This window comes from Silurus aristotelis, assembly GCF_946808225.1.
Source record: "Silurus aristotelis genome assembly, chromosome: 1".
Taxonomy (NCBI): domain Eukaryota; kingdom Metazoa; phylum Chordata; class Actinopteri; order Siluriformes; family Siluridae; genus Silurus; species Silurus aristotelis.
In genome coordinates, this window is record NC_139574.1 from 36822647 (window position 1) to 36847959 (window position 25313).

Sequence of the window (25313 nt, forward strand, 5' to 3'; positions counted from 1 at the left end):
ACACGATTTCGTCTCTGCTCTTTGCAGATGATGTTGTCGTGTTGGCTTCATCAGACCAGGACCTTCAGCATGCACTGGGACGGTTTGCAGCCGAGTGTGAAGCGGCTGGGATGAGAATCAGCACCTCCAAATCCGAGGCCATGGTCCTCAGTAGGAAAAGGGTGGCTTGCCCACTTCAGGTTGGTGGAGAGTTCCTGCCGCAAGTGGAGGAGTTTAAGTATCTTGGGGTTTTGTTCACGAGTGAGGGAAGGGTGGAACGGGAGATTGACAGACGGATCGGTGGAGCTTCTGCAGTAATGCGGTCGATGTACCAGTCTGTCGTGGTGAAGAAAGAGCTGAGCCGCAAGGCGAAACTCTCGATTTACCGGTCAATCTACGTACCTACTCTCACCTATGGTCATGAGCTCTGGGTCATGACCGAAAGGACAAGATCCCGGATACAGGCGGCCGAAATGAGCTTTCTCCGCAGGGTGGCTGGGCAATCCCTTAGAGATTCCGGATGCCTCCTGGACGCCTTCCCGGGAAGGTGTTCCGGGCGCGTCCCACTGGGAGGAGACCCTGGGGAAGACCTAGGACACGCTGGAGAGACTATGTCTCCCGGCTGGCCTGGGAACGCCTCGGTGTCCCCCCTGAAGAGTTGGAAGAAGTGTCTATGGAGAGGGAAGTCTGGGCATCTCTGCTTAGACTGCTGCCCCCGCGACCCGGTCTCGGATAAGCGGGAGAAGATGTAATGTAATGTAATGAAATTAAAGCAAACTGTGTGTTTTTGTATAAATTCTACAAGAACAAAAAAGAAAAAATGGTTCTTGAAAAAGCTTAACAACTGTTTTGAGAGGTTACTGTGCAGCTGTTTTGGAAAAGTTACTGAAAATGGCCTTGTAAATATATCTCAAATAGATTTCTTCTCCTCTATCAGCTATTGTGGAATGAAGAAAAAAAAAAACCAACAACTATAAAATCTGAGCTCATGCAGTTTGTTACATATGCAGTTTGCAAGCTTTGACTAGTGTGCTCTCTGACCATCCAATCAAGTAACGTGAAAATGCAGACATTATTGTTCGCCTGCCAGATGGCCCCAGTGTCACCAACTGTAAATATGACTGGATAAAACAACAGCTTTATATTCATGCACTGTTGATTCTGAAGACTTAAAGGCAGATTTATTTGACTATATGACTGAAATATTATTGTATAGAAACTTTAACATAAACAACTAAGAGAAAAGCTATGAAGTGAATAGAATAGACTTTTGGGAATAATTTAACACATATCCATGGAATAAAAGATATTAAAATGTAAATCAGTGCTTCAGTGTTTAGGCTAATAGAGAAGACCTTTCCGGCCCTGACGCTCTGCCATTGCTTAATTTCTATCTGGAGCTTTGACTGTTCTATTATGTGACTAATTCCAGCCATTGTGTGGTTGACTGTAGCTCCCAGGTTGCTGCTCTGCTCCTGTACTGGGGATGATCTCTGTGTAGGTGCAGAAGCATGGATGTCAGTTGGCTCCTGTTCACATTATATGCACTGTACAATATTTTACATGTTCTAGAGGTCCAATTATTGATTTTTTTGTTTTTATTTGTTAAAGCATAAACTTGTCATTTTGTTTTACTCATGCATCTAATCGAAAAACTTATCGTACATCATGATTTTTTTTTTTATCTAACAAAACGTTGCGGTATTTTTTCTCTGAAAAATTTTACTCTGATTTTTGTTGGTAGACAAGAAAAAAAGTAAGAAGACATACTGGGTAGGAAAATCATTTGTACCCAAATACTTTTATCTAACTACCGGAAATGCCCAGGAAAGTGCATTCTAAATAGTCGACCCAAACAAAACACTGCAGCACACCGGAGCTGAGAAGTTTTAGGACGCGTCCCAGACCGCAGACTTTGGAAAACTACTACAGTATGCATACATTAGTACAGGCCCATATGGTGCCATTGGCAATGTACTGTTCTTCCACTGTTTAGTACAGCAGTGTACGATTTAGTCTTTTTCCGCTTCACCGTTTTCGTGAAAAATTAGAAACAAGTTGCATGTCTTTAGGTTATGCCGTGCAATTTTTGATACAATGAAGTGCTTTTGTATGCGGTTTACTCCCAGCACGGAAACAGCAAATCCCTCGCTTTGTGGATCTTCTCCCTCACTGGCTCTTTAACAGCGGAGCGCGGATTACTTTAACAGCAGTTACAACAAAAACTCCAAATATCCGCCTCTTCCCCGGTTAGCAGCCAGCCAAAGCCCACACCCGACCTTAAAAGATATCCAAAAGTAAAAGTCTGACTTTACCTTAACTTTTTTACGACCTTGACAATTATTCATCAGATGATCCTTAAGAATTTAAAGTTTTCTTTCGTATTGCAGAAGCGTAGTGAATCACTGCGCCATGCAGTCGCCCGGAGTCCTGTTCCCGGAAAATCCGCGAGGAAAGCGCGCGCGCGCATGTGTGTGCGGTTACCGCAAGCTGAAACTAGCCCGAAATCCGGACTGCCCAATAACTCAAACTCCCTCTCGCTGCTCAGGTAACAGAGATGAACCCGATCGACCTAATGGTGGCGATAGAGCAGTGTGTTTTACGTTCTGTCCCCTATAATCCCACAGTGAAAATTCCTTCCCCACTTACTTCTTGTTTTCTTTAAAGTATCGTTGAATTCTGGAACACCTAATGTTTTGGGGTTTTTGAGACACATGCAATTCCATCTGGACTGCAGCTATGTGGAACTTACTTCATACAAAATAATGAGCCGAGGGATATATCCAATCTCTGTAAGCCTTATTTAGAGAACAAAAAGTCGTCTGGAGTGTTATGGAATTGCCTGCCCAGTCACCATACCTAAATCCTATTGAACTGCTCTGAGAGAACTACCTTATAGAAAATAATACTAAAAGTGATTCTAACAATAATTATTTTGTACCAAGAGCAACCCCTGAGCTGTCTCCTTTAATATCTGATAATTTTTTGGTAAACTAAACCTATTTCAATATAGGCTGGACAAATACATAAAATACAATAAACCGATAATAGAAAGGAATAATTAACGATATTTAATAGATTTGCAAATAACATTATAATATAATAAATATAATATAATATAAAATTCTCTGTTTAAACCACAACACAAGTCAAATCCACATGTTTATCCATCTTCTTGTTAAGTCTGAGAAGGTTCAGAACTAAAAAAACAAACAAACAAAAAAACAGATAGATTAAGAGCAATAGACAGTAAAGCCAAAATAAATATAGGTCTAGGTAGCAGAAAAAGAGAGGTCACTCAGACTTTCACACAGCCACATTTGCCATAAGTCAGTCTACTAATAGACATTTTGAACTTCCTCTCTCACCTGTCTTTAAATAAATTAAATTATCTTTAATATTGTATATATTGGTGAGCATTAGGGAGCTGTTATCAATATTTGGAAGACTCTAGAACATTCAGGAGAGGTGAATGAAAATTATATGGAAACAAATCCTTTTTTTCTATTACACATCGCAAATGATCAACAGTAAAAATGCTTAAATAGCAGGCAGCTTAAGTAGTCAGCTGCATTTTTGCTTCAGTGTGTACTGGAACAATAATTCTTGTGAAATTAGCTCCCTGTGTCAAATAATGTTCTAGCCATAAAACAGCTTTACTTCTGTGCTTTTGTGGCAACCAGGCCGAAGAGACCACCCAGGCTACTTCCATTTTCATCTTATCTTATACTTTTTTTAAAAGATTGACAGTGTCAAACTTGAGTTTTGAACAAAACTGTATCAACTGTGTATGTGTGAAATTAATTTCCAACCCCTGTTCATACTGCAACTGCCAGGTACAAATAGCATCCATCTGAGTATCCCCTGCTGTGGCCTCACAAGCCACTTCATACATTTGATTTTTTTAAAGCTTTACTTCTCTAATTACCTGGAAGCACCTTCATAGTGTATATCTCTGAAAAGTTCACCTTCAACTCAAGTTACTTTATTGTCATATCAACCATAAATATATAATATGTGCAAAAAAAAAAAAGTTATTACATGAAGTACCTTTTTATCATTGTTGATCATTGTCATGATGGAAGAACCAACTACAGCCCATTTCAAGCTTTCTGGCAGAGGCAGTCAGATGTTCATTTCATATCTGCTGAGTCCACAATACCTGTAATTTTATCCAATCCTCTATCCTCTAAAAAGAAATCCACAAAACATTAAGGAACCTCCACCACATTAGGTACTTTTTCATATAGCTACCTCACTGTGTGCAACAAACACACCTCTCTATTTTGGTTTTATCTGACCATAGAACCCTATTCCATTGTCAAGTTCCTTTTGTGTCTGGCAAACTGAAAATGCTTAAGTGTGTTTTTAGATGAGAGTAGAGGCTTTACTGGAAACCCTTCCGACCAACATGTGGTGATATAGGTGACCTGGCATTGTAGTTTAGGAAATTTTCTGACCCTAAAATGCGGCGTAATTCTGCAATTCTCTATCTGTAATCCTTTTTGGCCACATCAAATTACTTAAATTACTTTTATAAAAATATACAAATATCAAAACGATAAATATCACTGGAAATATACTACAAATATGTTCATAGGTAAGCTATTACTTTGACACATTTTTAATCAAACAATTTTTTGCAGTTGTTTGATATCCATGAAATCCGACTGTTTCAGTGTATTTTAAATAATGACAGCTAAAGAAGTTAAACAATACATACAAATGTATTTATTGTTTAATGTAATGTACTGTAAATGTACACCAGATGATCACACCCATAGATGAGTCATCTGTCAAGCTGTTGCATTACTCTTTACCTTCACTGGAACGAAATGGCCTAGACCAAACCTCTTCCAGATTGACAACTCCCCTGTAGACAAAACATGGCCATTAAGACATAGTTTTGCCGAGATTGGCATGGAAGAACTTTAAGTGGCTTGCACATAAACCTGACCTCAACCCCGCTAAGCACCATTGGGCATAATTGTAAAGTGAACTGTGGTGTAGACCTCACAAATTGTTTTGTGGCTGGACGTACACAAATCTCAGCAGCCACATTCTATTTAGTGGAAACTAAAGCTGCAACAACTAATCAATAAATTAAATAATAATCGATAAAAAGATTTGTTGTCAACAACAGACATTATCGATTAGTTGAGCTGCTCAAATTATGGGTTAGCATGATGGTAAGATAACACAGCGAAATGGTGGAGAGTACAGGACAACCTGCAGCATGAAAAAGTGTGCATTTCAAGTCATAAGCGCATTTTATATTAAACGCAACAAAGAAAACAGCAACCTGACAGTTATGTTAGTTTGTGTGGGATGGAAACACCACAGCGATGCACAAGCATATGAAAAAAAGGGTGTCATAAGTAAAGGTGAAACATCAGCACGGTAAGCAAAAACTGTAGAATCCTCATCATGTGAAAAAGGTGTAGTTTAACAAAGTGCTATTGTGGGTATGTTTGTAACATCAGGACAGTCGCAGGTTGTGCAATCAGCTCGCTGATTGGGTATGTTTGTAACGTCAGGACAGTCGCAGGTTGTGCAATTAGCTCGCTCGCGACGTAGTGATGGATTCAAATAAAACTGTGCGAACAAACACTAAATCTAAAAGCAGCAAATAACAGCAGCAGTAAATGAGTAAATGTTTAGTCACTCTTATGGTTTTCATCGAATGTTTATGCATTTGTACATCATCCTTTTTTTTTTATTTAATTCTGTTAGCTTGCTGTGTTTCTCCATTCGATTCTCTTTTCATAGCATTTGTCTACTACAACATTAACTTATCTGTTATCAAATGTGATGTACTGCAGATTTACTACGTTTAAATCCTTGTTTTCAATGTTTGTATATTTAATTTTGCAAATATCATTTAATTACTAAACAATATTAAATTAAATATATCTTGTAGATGCTCATATCTTCACAACTGAACAAAATGTCTGTGTATTTTGTTTTAAACAAAAATTGTCAAAACAATATTGTATTATATTTTATATTGATTTTTTAAGCATGGTTAGCAACTTGCAATCTGAAAAATATAATACAAATGTTGATTTATACAATTGCTTTACCTTTCTTACCAAAGTGCTATTTTTTTTTTTTTTTAACAGAAAGAAACAACCCAGCAAGCAAATAGGTACAAGGTGGTGGGGGTGTGTTCTAGGCTTGTACCTGATCTTGAAGTTTCTCCTGGTGGCTAATAATAATTGAAGCATGTTGTGGATACTTCTGCTTAAGGTGCTCCAGAAAGGCATCTCTCTTCTTATCCAAGTCTGAGGGCTGCATGGCCAAAATCTGCTGTGAGGTCCTTGCCCCTCCCACCATAGGGCAACAATGTACAGCCATCTGGCTTGACTTGCAGTGCTTGGACTCGTTGGCACAAAGCACAGTGCTACTCGAGGGCTGTTTGCTTTGGATGTGCTCAGTGTCATTAAGTGATGTCACCTTGTCCATTACATGCTCTAGAAATGAGCAAAAGAGAATTATAATGAAGTCTGTAGGAACTGGCTTTGTTTGTTTGTAATTTATGAAACTCAACCATGCTTTACCTTCCTTTATTTGATTTGCTATGATTAATACATTTATTTAGCATTTTACTCGTCATTTTTCTATCACATACTAAAACAATCCTATACACAAACATGTATATAAATATTTGAACACTGATGAAGATGCTGTTTATTAACAACCCTAATTTCTAAAAATGTTGGGGAAAATGTAAAATGTAAATAAAAACAGAATGCAATGATTTCATAAACCCATATTTTATTCACAATAAAGCATAGAAAACATATCACATGTATAAATTAAGGAAATGTACCATTTTGAGGAAAAACTAAGTATAATTTTATTCAGAAATGATGAGTGGAAGGAAGGACACAAATGCAGGATGCAGAAAGAGTAATATAAAATACTTTAATGAGAAAGAGTCAGGGGAAAACACAGGTCAAAAGCCAGCAGACAGAGCAATGCAGGGAAAAACAAAAACAGAATCCAACAAACTGTCCAAAAATCCAAAAGCCGCGAAAACAGAGCACAGCAGGGAGATCTAGAATCAGCAATAAAAACAGTCCAAAATTCTGGCATGGCAACTGATTAAACTGCTCGACAGGGCAGACAGGCAAAGCGGTGATCTTGGCAGGTCGGGAGACCTAGCAGGGCACGGGGGCTGGAGGGACAGCTGTTTTTATTTGATGGCAATATTTTTCCTTCGGTTGTTCCCATTAGGGGTCATCACAGCAGATCATCTGTTTCACCACATCCATAAACCTCCTCCTTGGTCTTCCTCTTTTCCTCCTCCCTCGTGGCTCCATCCGTAGCATTCTCCCTCCGATATACCCCATGTCCCTCCTATGCACATGTCCAAACCATCTTAATCGTGCCTCCCTCATCTTGTCTCCAAAACGTCCTACATGCGCTGTCCCTCTAATAAACTTAGTTTTAATCCTGTCCATCCTTGTCACTCCCAACGAGAGCAACAACATCTTCAGCTCTGCTACCTCCAGCTCCATATCCTGTCTTTTACTCAATGCCACTGTCTCTAAACCATACAACATCGCAGGTCTCACCACAGTCCTATAAACTTTCCTTTTCACTCACAGATACCCTTCTATCACAAATCACTCCTGCTATCACTCTTCTCCACCCACTCCCCCCTGCCTGGACTATTTTCTTCACTTCTCTAACACACTCTCCATTACTTTTTACAACTCAGTTGACCCCAGGTACCTAAACTCATCCACCTTCACCACCTCTATTCCACTGCCCTCCCATTCATTCATGTACAGAAACTCTATCTTGCTCTTTTCTTTCATTTCCCTTCTCTTTATTATGTACCTCCACCCCTACAGGATCTTCTCAACCTGCTCCCTACTCTCCCCACAAATCACAATTTTATCTGCAAACATCATAGTCATAAAAATAGTATAATACATTATATAATCCATAATCTTTTCTGACCTCGTCGCTTAACCTGTCCATCACCACTGCAAACAGCAAAGGGCACAGAGCCAAACCTTGATGCAGTCCCATATCCTCCTCAAACCAGTCTGTCAATCCTACTTCACACTTCACTGCTGTCAAAATTTCCTCATACATGTCCTGCACCACCCTCACATACTTCTTTTCCACACCTGACTTCCTCATACAATACCACACTTGCCAACCTGTTGTACACTTTTTTTGAGATCCACAAACACACAACACAACACCTTCTGACCTTCTCTATACTTGTCCTTCAACATTCTCAAATATTGTGTCCGTAGTGCTCTTCCTCGGCATGAAACCATACTGTTGCTCACAGATGGTTACCTCTTCTCTCAGCCTGGCTTCCACTTCTCTTTCCCATAACTTCATGGTGTGACTGATTAACTTTATTCCCCTGTAGTTACTGCAGGTCTGCACATCTCCCTTATTCTTAAAGACCGGTACCAGCACACTCCTTCTCCATTCCTCAGGCATCCTCTTACCTTCCAAACACTTGTTAAACAACCTGGTTAAAAACTCCACTGCCATCTCTCCTAAACATCTCCATGCTTCTACCGGTATGTCTTCTGGTCCAACCAAATTTTCACACTTCATTCTCTTAATCAATGCTCTCACTTCCTCCTTACTAATTCTATCCACTTCCTGTTCCACTTCACCATCTCCACATTATCCAACCTTCTCTAATTTTTTTCATTTTTCAACACACTCTCATTACTAGTCAACATTTCCATCTCCATCCTTTATTGCTCTAACTTGCAGCACATCCTTCCCAGCTTGGTCCCTCTGCCTCGCCAATCTGTACAAACCCTATTCTCCTTCCTTAGTCTCCAACATCCATACAGCTTTTTCCTTAGCTTTTGCCACATCCCACTTCACCTGCTGTCCTTGTACTCTGCCTTCTTTTTTCATCTTAAATCTGTCTCCTGTACTTCACAGGCATTCTCAACCCTCTTTGGCAAAAGTAGCTAAGTTAATGTCAAATGAATTTCAGTCTGAAGCTGAGGGTTATACTTGCATGAAGAATGAAAGTAATTAGTAAATATCCCTGAAAGGGATTGTAGAGAAAGAAATGTTTGCTTATAATGTATTATACGAATGCTTTAATTGAAATATTTTACATTGCATCAAATTGCTCATAAAGTACAAAAACAGATGAAAATTAATTTGTTTTGTTAAATTCTATTTGACACACCACATTCCTATGCATTTTAAATCCAGCACAATACCAACCAAGCATTTTAAACCCAGGAAGGGTATTAATAACAATGTTCAAATATAGCACATTTTACTCTATTTATGCAATCATGTAATACTATTTATTTCAATTTTTTTGCAAGCAGTATTTCTGGTGTTAATGTGTTTGACAAGCCTTTCAGTGTCATAGCACAGCAAACATGTTCTTAGTGCTATTTATAGACACACACTAGTTCTAGACAGCTGATAAAGTGAACCATTGAAAAATAGATGCCATGAAATAAACAGCTTGTGGATAAAACATAAGCTTCTTGTTTTAGCAGTCATTACCTTCATCAGTGGAGTAACTTCTGCTCTTCAATACTTCCACTCTTTTTCTTGGTATTTCCATTTCAAGACAGTTTTGGAGATGGTGAAGAAGAAAGTAAAAGTCTGATCATAATTACAAGTAAGATATACAGTTTATATCACATTATAAGCAAAAGTGTTTTTTCAGACTATGACTCAAGAGTATTAAAAACAACCCTCTTAGTTTCAACACAAACTGGCATATGTGTTCCCAGCGTCTGCTAACATAAAATGAAGCGCCCCTTACCAACAGGTGTTAGAGAAGCTCACTCTATTACACTCCCCACTCATTTTACCACTTCTTTGGCCACCTATCATTTGTGAACAAGTGTGCTTCTAAAAGGTCTGGCAATTCTTGCACTGTGAAAAAGACAGACGCAGATCAGTTTACTGGAATATAATTTATATTACATGTATTTGTTATTTTATAATTGTATAATACTTTGTATCATTTTCACCTTAAGCCTTCTATTCAAGATGTTCCAGTCTAAGATTTTTGGGACTTTTGTGATTTTTGCTCATATATACAGTACATAGTCACACTAATTTTGGCACCCTTGGTAAATGTGAGCTGTGAAAATTTGTCTTTATTGTTTAATCATTAGATTTTTTTATTCCAAAAATACTTATCTTATGAATGTCAAACAATTGCAAATACACCACAGTTTTTAAAAATACAATATTTGTTAAATATATGTGCTACAATTATTGACACCTATTAATCAATACATCTTCTACCAGCTGTGAGTCTTCTATAATGATAAGGTTGGAAAATACAAGGCAAGAATGATGAAACCATTCCTTCTTACAGAATGTTTATCAATAATTTCAAATCTCATCACCTGACTACCAGAGGTAAGTGTTTCTACTCTCTGTTATCCTCATTCTTCTCCTGCCTCACTGAACCTTCCTCTTTCATTAACCAATTATGGAGATTACTAAATAATATGCAAACACACAACACAACACCTTCTGACCTTCTCTATACTTGTCCTTCAACATTCTCAAATATTGTGTCCGTAGTGCTCTTCCTCGGCATGAAACCATACTGTTGCTCACAGATGGTTACCTCTTCTCTCAGCCTGGCTTCCACTTCTCTTTCCCATAACTTCATGGTGTGACTGATTAACTTTATTCCCCTGTAGTTACTGCAGGTCTGCACATCTCCCTTATTCTTAAAGACCGGTACCAGCACACTCCTTCTCCATTCCTCAGGCATCCTCTTACCTTCCAAACACTTGTTAAACAACCTGGTTAAAAACTCCACTGCCATCTCTCCTAAACATCTCCATGCTTCTACCAGTATGTCTTCTGGTCCAACCAAATTTTCACACTTCATTCTCTTAATCAATGCTCTCACTTCCTCCTTACTAATTCTATCCACTTCCTGTTCCACTTCACCATCTCCACATTATCCAACCTTCTCTAATTTTTTTCATTTTTCAACACACTCTCATTACTAGTCAACATTTCCATCTCCATCCTTTATTGCTCTAACTTGCAGCACATCCTTCCCAGCTTGGTCCCTCTGCCTCGCCAATCTGTACAAACCCTATTCTCCTTCCTTAGTCTCCAACATCCATACAGCTTTTTCCTTAGCTTTTGCCACATCCCACTTCACCTGCTGTCCTTGTACTCTGCCTTCTTTTTTCATCTTAAATCTGTCTCCTGTACTTCACAGGCATTCTCAACCCTCTTTGGCAAAAGTAGCTAAGTTAATGTCAAATGAATTTTAGTCTGAAGCTGAGGGTTATACTTGCATGAAGAATGAAAGTAATTAGTAAATATCCCTGAAAGGGATTGTAGAGAAAGAAATGTTTGCTTATAATGTATTATACGAATGCTTTAATTGAAATATTTTACATTGCATCAAATTGCTCATAAAGTACAAAAACAGATGAAAATTAATTTGTTTTGTTAAATTCTATTTGACACACCACATTCCTATGCATTTTAAATCCAGCACAATACCAACCAAGCATTTTAAACCCAGGAAGGGTATTAATAACAATGTTCAAATATAGCACATTTTACTCTATTTATGCAATCATGTAATACTATTTATTTAAATTTTTTTGCAAGCAGTATTTCTGGTGTTAATGTGTTTGACAAGCCTTTCAGTGTCATAGCACAGCAAACATGTTCTTAGTGCTATTTATAGACACACACTAGTTCTAGACAGCTGATAAAGTGAACCATTGAAAAATAGATGCCATGAAATAAACAGCTTGTGGATAAAACATAAGCTTCTTGTTTTAGCAGTCATTACCTTCATCAGTGGAGTTACTTCTGCTCTTCAATACTTCCACTCTTTTTCTTGGTATTTCCATTTCAAGACAGTTTTGGAGATGGTGAAGAAGAAAGTAAAAGTCTGATCATAATTACAAGTAAGATATACAGTTTATATCACATTATAAGCAAAAGTGTTTTTTCAGACTATGACTCAAGAGTATTAAAAACAACCCTCTTAGTTTCAACACAAACTGGCATATGTGTTCCCAGCGTCTGCTAACATAAAATGAAGCGCCCCTTACCAACAGGTGTTAGAGAAGCTCACTCTATTACACTCCCCACTCATTTTACCACTTCTTTGGCCCCCTATCATTTGTGAACAAGTGTGCTTCTAAAAGGTCTGGCAATTCTTGCACTGTGAAAAAGACAGACGCAGATCAGTTTACTGGAATATAATTTATATTACATGTATTTGTTATTTTATAATTGTATAATACTTTGTATCATTTTCACCTTAAGCCTTCTATTCAAGATGTTCCAGTCTAAGATTTTTGGGACTTTTGTGATTTTTGCTCATATATACAGTACATAGTCACACTAATTTTGGCACCCTTGGTAAATGTGAGCTGTGAAAATTTGTCTTTATTGTTTAATCATTAGATTTTTTTATTCCAAAAATACTTATCTTATGAATGTCAAACAATTGCAAATACACCACAGTTTTTAAAAATACAATATTTGTTAAATATATGTGCTACAATTATTGACACCTATTAATCAATACATCTTCTACCAGCTGTGAGTCTTCTATAATGATAAGGTTGGAAAATACAAGGCAAGAATGATGAAACCATTCCTTCTTACAGAATTTTTATCAATAATTTCAAATCTCATCACCTGACTACCAGAGGTAAGTGTTTCTACTCTCTGTTATCCTCATTCTTCTCCTGCCTCACTGAACCTTCCTCTTTCATTAACCAATTATGGAGATTACTAAATAATATGCAATTAACTTAATCATTCTGTAAATTTAAATCTAAATGGATTGTATTTTGAATTAACCATTTAAACAATAAAATTATAAACTATTTAGATATGATTATGTTAAAAATCTGCCGTTTTAACCAAAAAATTAGCAGTATTGTGACATCCGAACATACATAGTTCTTCTTCATAGAACAATGTTGGAGGAACACAATTGTATAGGATGTCTTTGGATGTGGTCGCATGAAATTTTCCCTTTACTTAATCTAGGAGACTCAAACAAGTTTTAGATAGACAAAGCCCCTGCGCAAAAAAACAGCTCCATTAAGATATAGTTTACTTGGTTGGAGTGGAAGATCTTGAATGGCCTACTATAGAGCTCTGACCTCAACCCTAATATCTTGGGGGATTCTACATTAATCCCCTACATTAGTATCCGACTTTACTAATGACCTCTCTTCCCAGATACATGGAGGTTATTATAACAGCAAATGAGGACTACATATGGAATAGGAATCCACATATGGAAAAGCACATACGAATCTTCGACAAAGATTCAGGGTTCAACAAAATTGTGTACATATAGTGTATGACCTCATCTCCTCTGAGCCACATCAGAGTGCCATCAGCATCAAAGAATGGCAGTTATGTAACAAAGACTACAGCAACTTTTTTTTTTTTTTTTTTACTCTGTTACAATTTACTGTCTGGATTAGTACACACTTTGCCTGAATCCACTTTCAGTTTTTTTTAAGAACAAGCTAATGGTCTACTTCAGCTGCTTATCTGAACATGACCTGTCTGAAATGCTTTCTAAACCAAAGGTTTGAATCTTAATGTTACAAAATAGTTATTATCATTAACTACAATTCTATACTGTTCAGTTATTTTCACTGCAGCATTACATAAGTGAAGTATGTGATATTTACTTTATATTGTTAATAAACTTTCTTTCGGCTTCTCCATCCGCATGTTTGATTTGGCACATGTTTTTACGCTGGATGCTCTTCCTAACGCAACCCTCCCCAAGTTGCTCATCAGGGACAAACTTACTTACAAAGAACATATTTACTTTTTATCACCACATTATCTGTGTAAAGCTGCTTTGAGACAATGTTCATTGTTAAAAGCGCTATACAAATAAAAATGAATTAAATTGAATTTATCCAGGCTTGGGACCGGCACTAAGGCTTGTGCCAGTTGGGGTTGGTTCTCTGACCGGGGATCGAACTCGGGCCGCAGCGGTGAGAGCGCCGCATCCTAACCACTAGACCACAAGGAAACCGCTTACTTTATATTGTTAATAAACTTTCTAAAGAATTGTTTATTCGAGCAGTTTCTATCTAACTCTTGCTGACGGATTAAATTTTTACACTGATCGTAGGTCCTGAATAATTTATAGTAGTTACAACATATAAAAATAATGATAAAAAAAGGCTGGACTGAATATGCAGATATTTAGCAGATAAGCAGCTGAATATCTTTTTACCAATTAGGTAAATAACATACAAATATGCATCTAATGTGCATCTATATATATATATATATATATATATATATATATATATATATATATATATATATATATATATACCATCTATATACCATGTTCATGGTATATATTCTATCCTTGCTCCCTGTATTCACAGAAACATATTGTTATAATTATAATTTATTATATAATAACTGATATATAAAAATGTATTTCCAAGAGTGTCAGAGCGAAGACCTAAAATGAGTCGTTGTTTAAAAAAATCACGAAGGAGGGAAACTAGTTTAAACTCTTAAGCAGTGCATGAGAAACAGATCAAGAACATATTGTAATGTATCCTAGAGTGTTCCCATTGTTTGTGTTTCCTCAAGCTTTTTCCTGCTTCCTTCTATTGAGAGCTGAATGTAGAAAAGATAAACACGTGGATTCAAAAATAACTTTTCAGAAAACTCCTAACTCAATCTGCAGCTATTTGAGTTTCTGATTAGAAAATAAAGCACTGAAGTTATAGAATGCAAACTTTGTCTTTTTCAACAGCCATTTAAGCAAAATGTTCACCCCTTAATTATTAACCATTTTGCAAAGTTGTGTGTAAATATTTTTTCATAGTTCTAAGCAGCACGGCAATTGCAAATCAATCGTGAAGTGACCATAATTGTACATTGCATGCTTCTTAAAACTATCTAATAATAATACAGAGATCAGTATGGGTGTTATATATTTAACTAGGGCTGCAACAACTAATCGTTTAAATCAATAATAATCTATAATGCAATTCATTGTCAACTATCGTTTTTGTTACCGTTATCCATTAGTTGGGCTGCTAAAATTACTGTTTAGCATGATGGCAAGATAACACAGCCTCTAGCGAAATAGCACAGAGTATGGTCAATCACAGATGAAAGTAAAACATCAGCAGGATAAGCAGAAACTGTAGAATCCCCATCATTTAAAAATAGTATAGTTTAATGAAGTGCTATTGTGTAAACTTCAGGACAGTCGCACTGGATCTGTTCTGTAGTGTCTCGTGAACATCAGGTTGCACAATCAGATCGCTCGTGACATAGTGATGGATTCAGTTAAAACTGTGCGAACAAACACTAAATCTAAAAGCAGCAGCAGTAAACGAGTACATTTTTGCTCATTGTTGTGGCTTTCAGTGAATGTTTATGCATTTGTACACCAACGCATATTTTTTCCATTTTTGAATCGAGCCTGTTAGCTTGCTGACAAGTATCATGTTTGTATATTAATTGAGCCAAATCTACCCTGGATATAATCTTATTATATATATATATACACAGTGAGGAAAATAAGTATTTGAACACCCTGCTATTTTGCAAGTTCTCCCACTTAGAAATCATGGAGGGGTCTCAAATTGTCATTGTAGGTGCATGTCCACTGTGAGAGACATAATCTAAAAAAAAAAATAATCCAGAAATTTTTATTTGTATGATACAGCTGCAAATAAGTATTTGAACACCTGAGAAAGTCAATGTTAATATTTGGTACTGTAGCCTTTGTTTGCAATTACAGAGGTCAAACATTTCATGTAGTTTTTCACCAGGTTTGCACACACTGCAGGGGGGATTTTGGCCCACTCCTCCACACAGATCTTCTCTAGATCAGTCAGGTTTCTCTCCTGTCGCTGAGAAACACAGAGTTTGAGCTCCCTCCAAAGATTCTCTATTGGGTTTAGGTCTGGAGACTGGCTAGGCCACGCCAGAACCTTGATATGCTTCTTATAGAGCCACTCCTTGGTTATCCTGGCTGTGTGCTTTGGGTCATTGTCATGTTGGAAGACCCAGCCTCGACCCATCTTCAATGCTCTAACTGAGGTAAGGAGGTTGTTACCCAAAATCTCGCAATACGTGGCCCCGGTCATCCTCTCCTTAATACAGTGTAGTCGCCCTGTCCCATGTGCAGAAAAACACCCCCAAAGCATGATGCTACCACCCCCATGCTTCCCAGTAGGGATGGTGTTTTTGGGATGGTACTCATCAATCTTCTTCCTCCAAACACGTTTAGTGGAATTATGACCCAAAAGTTCTATTTTGGTCTCATCTGACCACATGACTTTCTCCCATGACTCCTCTGGATCATCCAAATGGTCATTGGCAAACTTAAGACGTGCCTGGACATGAGCTGGTTTAAGCAGGGGGACCTTCCGTGCCATGCATGATTTCAAACCATGACGTCTTAGTTTATTACCAACAGTAACCTTGAAAACGGTGGTCCCAGCTCTTTTCAGGTCATTGACCAGCTCCTCCCGTGTTGTTCTGGGCTGATTTCTCACCTTCCTTAGGATCATTGAGACCCCACGACGTGAGATCTTGCATGGAGCCCCAGTCCGAGGGCGATTGACAGTCATGTTTAGCTTCTTTCATTTTCTAATGATTGCTCCAACAGTGGACGTTTTTTCACCAAGCTGCTTGGCAATTTCCCCCGTAGCCCTTTCCAGCCTGGTGGAGGTGTACAATTTTGTCTCTAGTGTCTTTGGACAGCTGTTTGGTCTTGGCCATGTTAGTAGTTGGATTCTTACTGATTGTATGGGGTGGACAGGTGTATTTATGCAGCTAACGACCTCAAACAGGTGCATCTAATTTAGCATAATAAATGTAGTGGAGGTGGACATTTTAAAGGCAGACTAACAGGTATTTGAGGGTCAGAATTCTAGCTGATAGACAGGTGTTCAAATACTTATTTTCAGCTGTATCATACAAATAAATAGTTTAAAAATTATATATTGTGATTTCTGGATTTTTTTTTTTAGATTATGTCTCTCACAGTGGACATGCACCTACGATGACAATTTCAGACCCCTCCATGATTTCTAAGTGGGAGAACTTGCAAAATAGCAGGGTGTTCAAATACTTATTTTCCTCACTGTGTGTATATATATATGTATATATGTATATATACATATGTGTGTGTGTGTGTGTATATATATATATATATATATATATATATATATATATATATATATATATATATATATATATATATATATAGCTACACTACAAGCACAGAGATATGAACATGTGGGACAATGTTGGGATATGAACAATGGGCTACTATATACACACACTTTTATCATGGTCGTTTAAACATGCTGAATGAGGTTTTTCTCTGAACAGATGTTTCAGAAACAGCTGAAAGAATGTGACCAGACATAAAACATAGTTCAAACATATTTCAATTATTATAAAATATTTAGCTCAGCCAGGCATTTCACAAGACATGTTCATCCTTCACACTTATAACAAAATAGCACTGCTAAATTCCAATGTAATTAAATACATTTTGTTGTGTATTTAAAAGAGTACTAATTACCTTGTGTTGAATTGTGTCTAGAAAACTGTTAAAAATATCAGGCAAATATTTCAGTGTGTTTGTAATGAATTGGAGGAGAAAACTTAGCAGTGTAAATATTGTAAATAACTTGCCCTGTCTGCCATTTGACCGCTTATATATCAAATATAATCCATATTTCAATGAAAAAAAGGAACGTATGCAACTATTTTCTGCCTGAGAAGTAAGACACAGGACTGATGCTGATTTCAAGATTGAAAGATTCAGCATTTAAAAGTTGCTTTGTCATGACAAGTATTGCATTTTTAATTTGCCATAGCTTGGGTACAGACCCTGCAAACAAATCAGAAAAATAACAACAATAAGAGTATAAATCTCACTCACCTTTACACATACTGTACACTTGCTGGAAAGTCCCTTTGCACAAGCTCAAATCAATCTCTTCGACCTCAGTCCAGAATTACTCGTGCAGTGTGTGTGTGTGTGTGTGTGTGTGTGTGTGTGTGTGTGTGTGTGTGTGTGTGTGTGTGTGTGTGTGTCTGTGTCAGTGTCATGTTGAATGATTTGTACCTTTGGAGGGTATGGAGGAAGAATTATAGCAGCTAAGGCATCTATTCACACCGCACTTTCCAGCGCTCTTTCAAATCTCAACAAAAAAACAGCACAATTTAACAAAAATGTCATAAATAAATAGAGGAGCCACAGCAGAGTGTTGGGAATAACACCACGGGAGTCCTCATGCATTACCTGCTGGATCACTCACATATGGGCATCTAGAGGTCCGGAACGATCATCCGCGCTGTCAGACTGTTCGAACAGGACAAATAGCGACAATGACAACACGTGCAGCAAATCTCGGTAACCACTAACGCAAATTGTGCCTTAATCATTCTCTTGACTACATTTATTGTCGATTTATTGTTTTAATTTTGAAAAACGACTGCTCCCATAATGGTGAAGGTTTACGTTCATATTCATTCATATAAGCATGCACAATAAATATCAAAGAATGCAAACGACTACTCAATGTAACCCCCAAAAAAGATGCTTGATCAATAATGTTATATAAATGTGTTAATGAAAGGATATGTTATGACCCTGGGGGGAAAGTCGCTAAGATTTTCCGTCAATGGACATAACCTCTCACATGGAGAGATTGCAAAAAAGTGTTCAAAAAAGATATTTATCTCTTTCTTTAATTGGAACAGTTGTAAGAAAATGACATCTGGACATCTGTTTATAGTCGCCGGAGATTTTAATCACGCAAATCTCAGGACTGTGCTCCCTAAATTTTATCAGAATGTGAACATTGCAACCAGAGGAGAAAACATGCTGGATGTTGTTTACACAAACATCCGGGGCGCATACCGGGCGAAGCCCCGCCCCCACCTCGGGTACTCAGACCACATCTCTGTTATGTTGATCCCAGCATACAGACCACTCAGCAGGCTTTCAAGACCAGTTCGGAAGCAAGTGAGAACCTGGCCAGCAGGATCCATGTCTGCTCTCCAGGACTGTTTTGAATGCACTGACTGGGACATGTTTAGGGAAGCTGCAACCAACGGCGATTTCATCAACTTGGAGGAATACATGTCAACAGTGACCAGCTACATCAGCAAGTGCATTGATGACGTGACTATCTCCAAGACCATCACTACACGCTCCAACCAGAAGCCGTGGATGACCGCCAAGGTGCGTGCGCTGCTAAAAACAAGAGACTCTGCCTTCAGAGCAGGGGACAGGGCGGCCTTGAAAACAGCAAGGGCCAAACTGTCCCGTGTCATCAGAGAGGCGAAGCGCGCACACGCCAAGAGAATTCACGGCCACTTCCAGGACAGTGGAGACACCCGGCGCATGTGGCAGGGCATCCAGGCGATCACGAATTACAAGACCACATCACCTGCTTGTGACCGTGACGCCTCCCTCCCAGATGCGCTGAACGACTTCTACGCCCGGTTCGAGGTGCAGAACAACATGGTGGCGAGGAAGACCATCCCTCCTCCCAGTGACCAGGTGCTCTGTCTAACCACAGCTGAAGTGAGGAAAACTCTATGCAGAGTTAACCCACGGAAGTCTGCTGGACCAGACAACATTCCTGGCAGAGTGCTCAGGAAATATGCACAACAGCTAGCAGATGTCCTCACTGACATCTTCAACATCTCCCTGAGCAGCGCCACTGTTCCTACGTGCCTCAAGACAACGACCATCATTTCTGTGCCGAAAAAGTCTTCTGTCTCCTGCCTCAAAGACTATCGTCCCGTTGCACTCACACCCATCATGATGAAGTGCTTCGAGAGGCTCGTCATGAGGCACATAAAGACCCAGCTTCCACCCGCACTGGGCCCCATGCAGTTCGCATATCGTCCAAACCGCTCCACGGACGATGCTATTTCCACAACCCTTCATCTGGCCCTCACCCATCTGGATAACAAGGACTCTTATGTAAGGATGCTGTTCATAGACTTCAGTTCAGCATTCAACACAATCATTCCTCAGCACCTGCTCGAGAAGCTGAGCCTACTGGGCCTGAACACCTCCCTCTGCAACTGGATCCTGGACTTCCTGACTGGAAGACCTCAGTCAGTCCGGATCGGAAACAGCATCTCCAGCACCACCACACTGAGTACTGGGGCCCCCCAGGGCTGTGTGCTCAGTCCACTGCTGTTCACTCTGCTGACTCACGACTGTGCACCAATGCACAGCTCGAATCACATCATCAAGTTTGCCGATGACACGACCGTGGTGGGTCTAATCAGCAAGAACGACGAGTCAGCATACAGAGAGGAGGTGCAACGGTTAACAGCCTGGTGTGGAGCCAACAACCTGTCTCTAAAAGTCGACAAAACTAAAGAGATGGTTGTTGACTTCAGGAGAACACAGAGTGACCATTCTCCACTGATCATCGCTGGATCCTCAGTGGAGATCGTCAAGAGCACCAAATTCCTTGGTGCTCATCTGGCGGACAAGCTCACCTGGTCACTTAACACCAGCTCCATCACCAAGAAAGCCCAGCAGCGTCTCTATTTCCTGAGAAGGCTGAGGAAAGCTCATCTCCCTCCCCCCATCCTGATCATGTTCTACAGAGGGACCATCGAGAGCATCTTGAGCAGCTGCATCACTGCCTGGTTTGGGAACTGCACCGTCTCGGATCGCAAGACCCTACAGAGGATAGTGAGGACAGCTGAGAAGATCATCGGAATCTCTCTCCCCTCTATCATGGACATCTACACTACACGCTGCATCCGCAAAGCACACAGCATTGTGGATGACCACACACACCCGTCACACACACTTTTCGCACTCCTACCATCAGGGAAACGGTTCCGAAGAATTCGGGCCGCCACATCCAGACTGTGCAACAGTTTTTTCCCGCAAGCCATCAGGCTCCTCAACAAAGAACTGAACTGAACTCTTTCTCTCTCTCTCACACACACACACACACACACACACACACACACACACACACACACACACACACACACACACACACACACACACACACACTTACACACAACTGTGTGACTGATCCGCACAAACCGGACTCAACACCCATCATACACATCGCTCACCCAGGTTTCAATACCGATCACACTTTTCACTATCACAAAATGTTTACATGCCGTCTGTTGCTGATTCCGGGACTTATTATTTTGCACAATATTCTGTCCAAATCCTTTGGTTACTGTTAACTTTATTTTTGATTGCTGCTACTGCTGAACTGCACAAATTCTGTTTACATCTTTCTGTTTACACTGCACCTTATTCTGTTACAACAGGTTTTACTGGCGGAGCTATTTCCATTTTTTATTTAATATTTTGTGTATTGTGTATTGTCCTGCACTGTCCTGTGTTGTCTTGCACTGTTTGCACCAGCTGCACACATGCACTTTATGTGGCGAGGATCTTAGTTCTCGGCCCTGTGTCTTTCTGTTCTGTACTGTTTGTTTTATGTTGTTCTATGTAGCACCTGGGTTCAGGAGGAACGTTGTTTCATTTCACTGTGTACTGCATCAGCTATATATGGTTGAAATGACAATAAAAGCTTCTTGACTCTTCTTGACTCTTGAGTGCTGATCATTTTCTTTCAGGTTAATTAACTTAACTTGATTATAACTGCTTAAAATATTTCCAGACATACATGCTAAATCCGCAGAGTCTAATTTTATCCTAATTTGATCCACTCATAGAAAATATCTGAATCAGAATCAAAAATAAGGTTCATTGCTAAGTGTACTCTCTCTCTCTCTCTCTCTCTCTCTCTCTCTCACACACACACACACACACACACACACACACACACACACACACACACACACACCAACCCAGTCTCACACACTAAAATTTGTCTTAGTGACAATAGCGTTTAGTTCCAACAAAATATAAATAAAAAACTAAAGAAAGTAACATTCAAATTGCACCCACAAGTAATATTACAATTATTACTACTGTTACTATGTAATATGCATGCTACATTTACTTCATTATAGTACTATTAATATATATAAGTACTAGTAACTAAAGGTGTCTGACAAATGTAGTGAAGTAAAAAGTGCAATATTTGCCTTTGGGACATAATGAACATTAGGTACCTCATGTTTGAGTGTAAATGTGCTTATTCCACCAGTAGAAGAAAAACGTCATAGACTCCAAAGGAAACTTAAGCTGAGTCAAGTCTGTGCGTAGAAAAGAAAGATAAAACTGAGTTAACGTTAATGCACTGAAGGACAAAGATAAATACACCTCAAAAGCCAATGTGTACCCAAACATTTAATGAGGTATCGATGTACCACTTTAAGTGAGATTATAAAGTGTAATAATAATATTTATGCTGCTGATATCATCCCTGACTGATGCACAGTCAAACAAATAACATATTGAGAAAAAACCTTGCTGAATACAAGCTAATCATGTTATTAAGTTAAGCTAGTTACCATTAATTAACGTTTTGTAAACTGACATGGTACATTCTTCCACATTCTAGGATTTCCAGGCCCAATCATAGCATAAAGTAAATGCTCTAGTTAAAATCACAGTTGACCTGTTTTTTCCTTCAGTCCAAGGCTACATCTCTAAGTTAGTTTTACTCAGTGCTGCATTTGACACTATAGCTTATGACTTTCACCTAGATTGTTTACAGAATTACATAGGCATTTAGGGACTGGCATTAAGTTGGTTTAAATTTTGTAGATTTAAATGAAGAACTATCCAGGTTAATGCAAGTTAATTATGGGGTGCCACAAGGTTTAGCTCTAGGACCCTTGCTTTTCACAATATACATGCTTCCCTTGGGAAATATTATTAGCAAGCATGGGATTAGTTTCCACTGTTATGCTGATGAAACCCAGCTATATATCTCCCTAAAACCAGACAAAATATCTTAATTGGCCAAGTTAACTAAGTGTGTTAAAGAATAAAAAGATTGAATGACGCATAACTTTCTATTATTAAATTCTGATAAGACGGAGTTCTGTAACTACTAGTTCAACAGAAAAAGACCAGGGAGTTATTTTAGACTGCAACTTGTCTTTTAAAAATCATATCAACCATGTTACAAAAACAGCCTCCTTCCACCTTAGAATATTGCTGAGCTAAAAAAAACATTATCTATATCCGATGCAGAGAAGCTCGTCTATGAGTTCATGACCTCCAGATTGGACTATTGTAATGTATTTTTGGGTGGTTGTCCTGCATCATTAATAAACAAGCTACAGTTATTCCAGAGTGCAGCAGCCATGTTTTCACAAAGTGGAGAAAATATGACCATATAACCCAAACTTATCAACCCTACACTGGCTACCTTAAGTTTAAAATCAACTGCAAACTATTGCTACTTACTTACAAAACACTAAATGGTTTAGCTCATGTATCATGTATCTATCCAGTCTTCTAACACGCTACAATCCATAACGCTCTTTGAGATCTCAAAACTCTGGCCTTCTAATAGTTCCTAGAACAGCAAAGTCCACTTAAGGCGATAATTTAGCTCCTAAACTTTGGAATAGTTTTTTTGACAGGGCTCGGAAACACTTTTCCAGTTTAATCGCAGATTAAAAACATATCTTTTTAGCGAGTCCTACACAGAACACATCATGTATCATAACTTTGTGCTTCAGTCTGATTAAATGCACATTGTCCTAAGCATTACCTTATCTGAACTTGTGCTTGTAAATATTATGAACAGCAGCTATGCTAATTCCTCTCCATTGCTTCTTATTCTATTCCCATCTTGAGGCATCCTGAGGTTGTGCCAGCTCCAGTTGTGTCCCACCTAATGAAGACGACGGACTGCAGTCAGGTTAAGACCCCGATGAGGACGACGAGCATGCAGATGAGCTTTCCTGAGACGCTTTCTGACAGTTTGAGCAGAAATTCTTTGGTTATGCAAAAGGATTGTTGCAGCAGCTGTCCAGGTGGCTGGTCTCAGACAATCTTGGAGGTAAGATTCTGGAAGTGGAGGTCCTGGGCTGGTGTGGTTAAACATGGTCTGTGAATGTGATGCCAGTTGGATGTACTGCCAAATTCTCTGAAACGTCTCTGAAACAGATTTCGCAAGTTTTGAGGAAGCGTGCAATTGGCATGCTGACTGCAAGAATGTCCACCAGAGCTGTTGCCTGGGTTAATTTTTTGACCATAAGCACTGGTGCCTCCATTGTTCTTCTCCCTGTGCATTGCTACATTGCAATGTACATTAGCATTGCATGTACATTGCTTCTCCCTCCCTGCTCTTCTTTTTGACCATAAGCACTGGTGCCCCCATTGCTCTTCTCCCTGTACACCAATGACTGCACCGCTACAAACTTCTCTGTCAATCTCCTGAAGTTTGCAGAAGACACAACAGTTATCAGCATTATTGATGACGTTGATGAGTCTGCATGCAGAAGCAAGGTTAAGCAGCTGGCTGTATGGTGCAGTCATAACAACCTGAAGCTTAACACGCTCAAAACAGTGGAGATGATTGTGGATTTCAGGAGAAACCAGCTGCGCTCCCCACACTCACCATCATGATCAGCACTGTGGCAGCAGTGGAGTCATTCAGGTTCCTGGGCACCACCATCTCTCAGGGCCTGAAGTGGGTCAATCACATCGACTCCATTGTTAGAAAGGCCAAACAGAGGATGTATTTCCTTCGTCAGCTGGGGAAGTTCAACCTGCCACAGGAGCTGCTCAAACAGTTCTACTCAGCCATCATCGATTCTGTCAAATGCACTTCATTAACCGTCTAGTTAGAATGTCTGAAAGGATTATTGGTGCTCCCCTGCCCACTCTACAGAAACTGTACACATCTAGAGTGAGAAAAAGGGCTCCGAAAATCACTCTAGATGCCTCACATCCAAGCCACATGCTTTTTTAACTTTTGCTGTCTGGCAGACAATACAGTGCACCAAGCAAGACAGCCAGGCACAAGAAATGTTTCTTCCCCTAGGGCAATCTACCTCATAAACACTTAAATGCTCTCCCCATTGTGCAATAAAATAAAATAAAATTCTATTTTTTACTTATCTAAATCTGTACTTTTTTTTCTTTATTTATTTTCTTTATAAATAATTTTCAATAACTTTTATTCTTTTTTATTTAAAAAAGTTTTAATAAAAGAAAATGTGCAACTGGAAGCTTCTGTCAACAAAACAAATTCCTTGTAAGTGCAAACATACTTGGCAATATAGCTGTTTCTCATTTTGATTCTGATTCTGATTCTGAAAAGAGACTATACTGATAGCTTGTAGTGCAGTACAGATTTACTTTCCTATAAAAATAACTCAACTTATAGCCATTA

General features: G+C 38.9%; 1 protein-coding gene and 1 long non-coding RNA gene across 30 annotated transcripts in view; one reads left to right on the top strand and one right to left on the bottom strand.

The window, feature by feature from the left end:
• The window catches only part of kiaa1217 (KIAA1217 ortholog), an 82088-nt gene extending 63393 nt beyond the window's left edge, over positions 1 to 18695 (bottom strand). For 11 of the 29 annotated variants that reach the window (XM_083534642.1, XM_083534641.1, XM_083534656.1 and 8 more), the window contains exon 1: positions 2295 to 2436. Coding sequence is in view for 27 of the 29 variants with exons in the window: in XM_083534641.1 (XP_083390767.1) it covers positions 2295 to 2327 (33 nt within the window). In the remaining 2 variants the exon portion in view is untranslated. Of the gene's footprint in view, positions 1 to 2294; positions 2437 to 6162; positions 6453 to 9501; positions 9794 to 11788; positions 11870 to 17923 lie in introns of those variants that run through there. The other 18 variants (XM_083534660.1, XM_083534651.1, XM_083534650.1 and 15 more) reach the window with 7 other exon arrangements.
• On the top strand, positions 1839 to 6235 carry LOC310725472. Its single transcript, XR_014533376.1, has 3 exons — positions 1839 to 2276; positions 2370 to 2527; positions 6102 to 6235. It is a non-coding gene; the product is annotated as an uncharacterized lncRNA (long non-coding RNA).
• Positions 18696 to 25313: the final 6618 nt, after the last annotated feature.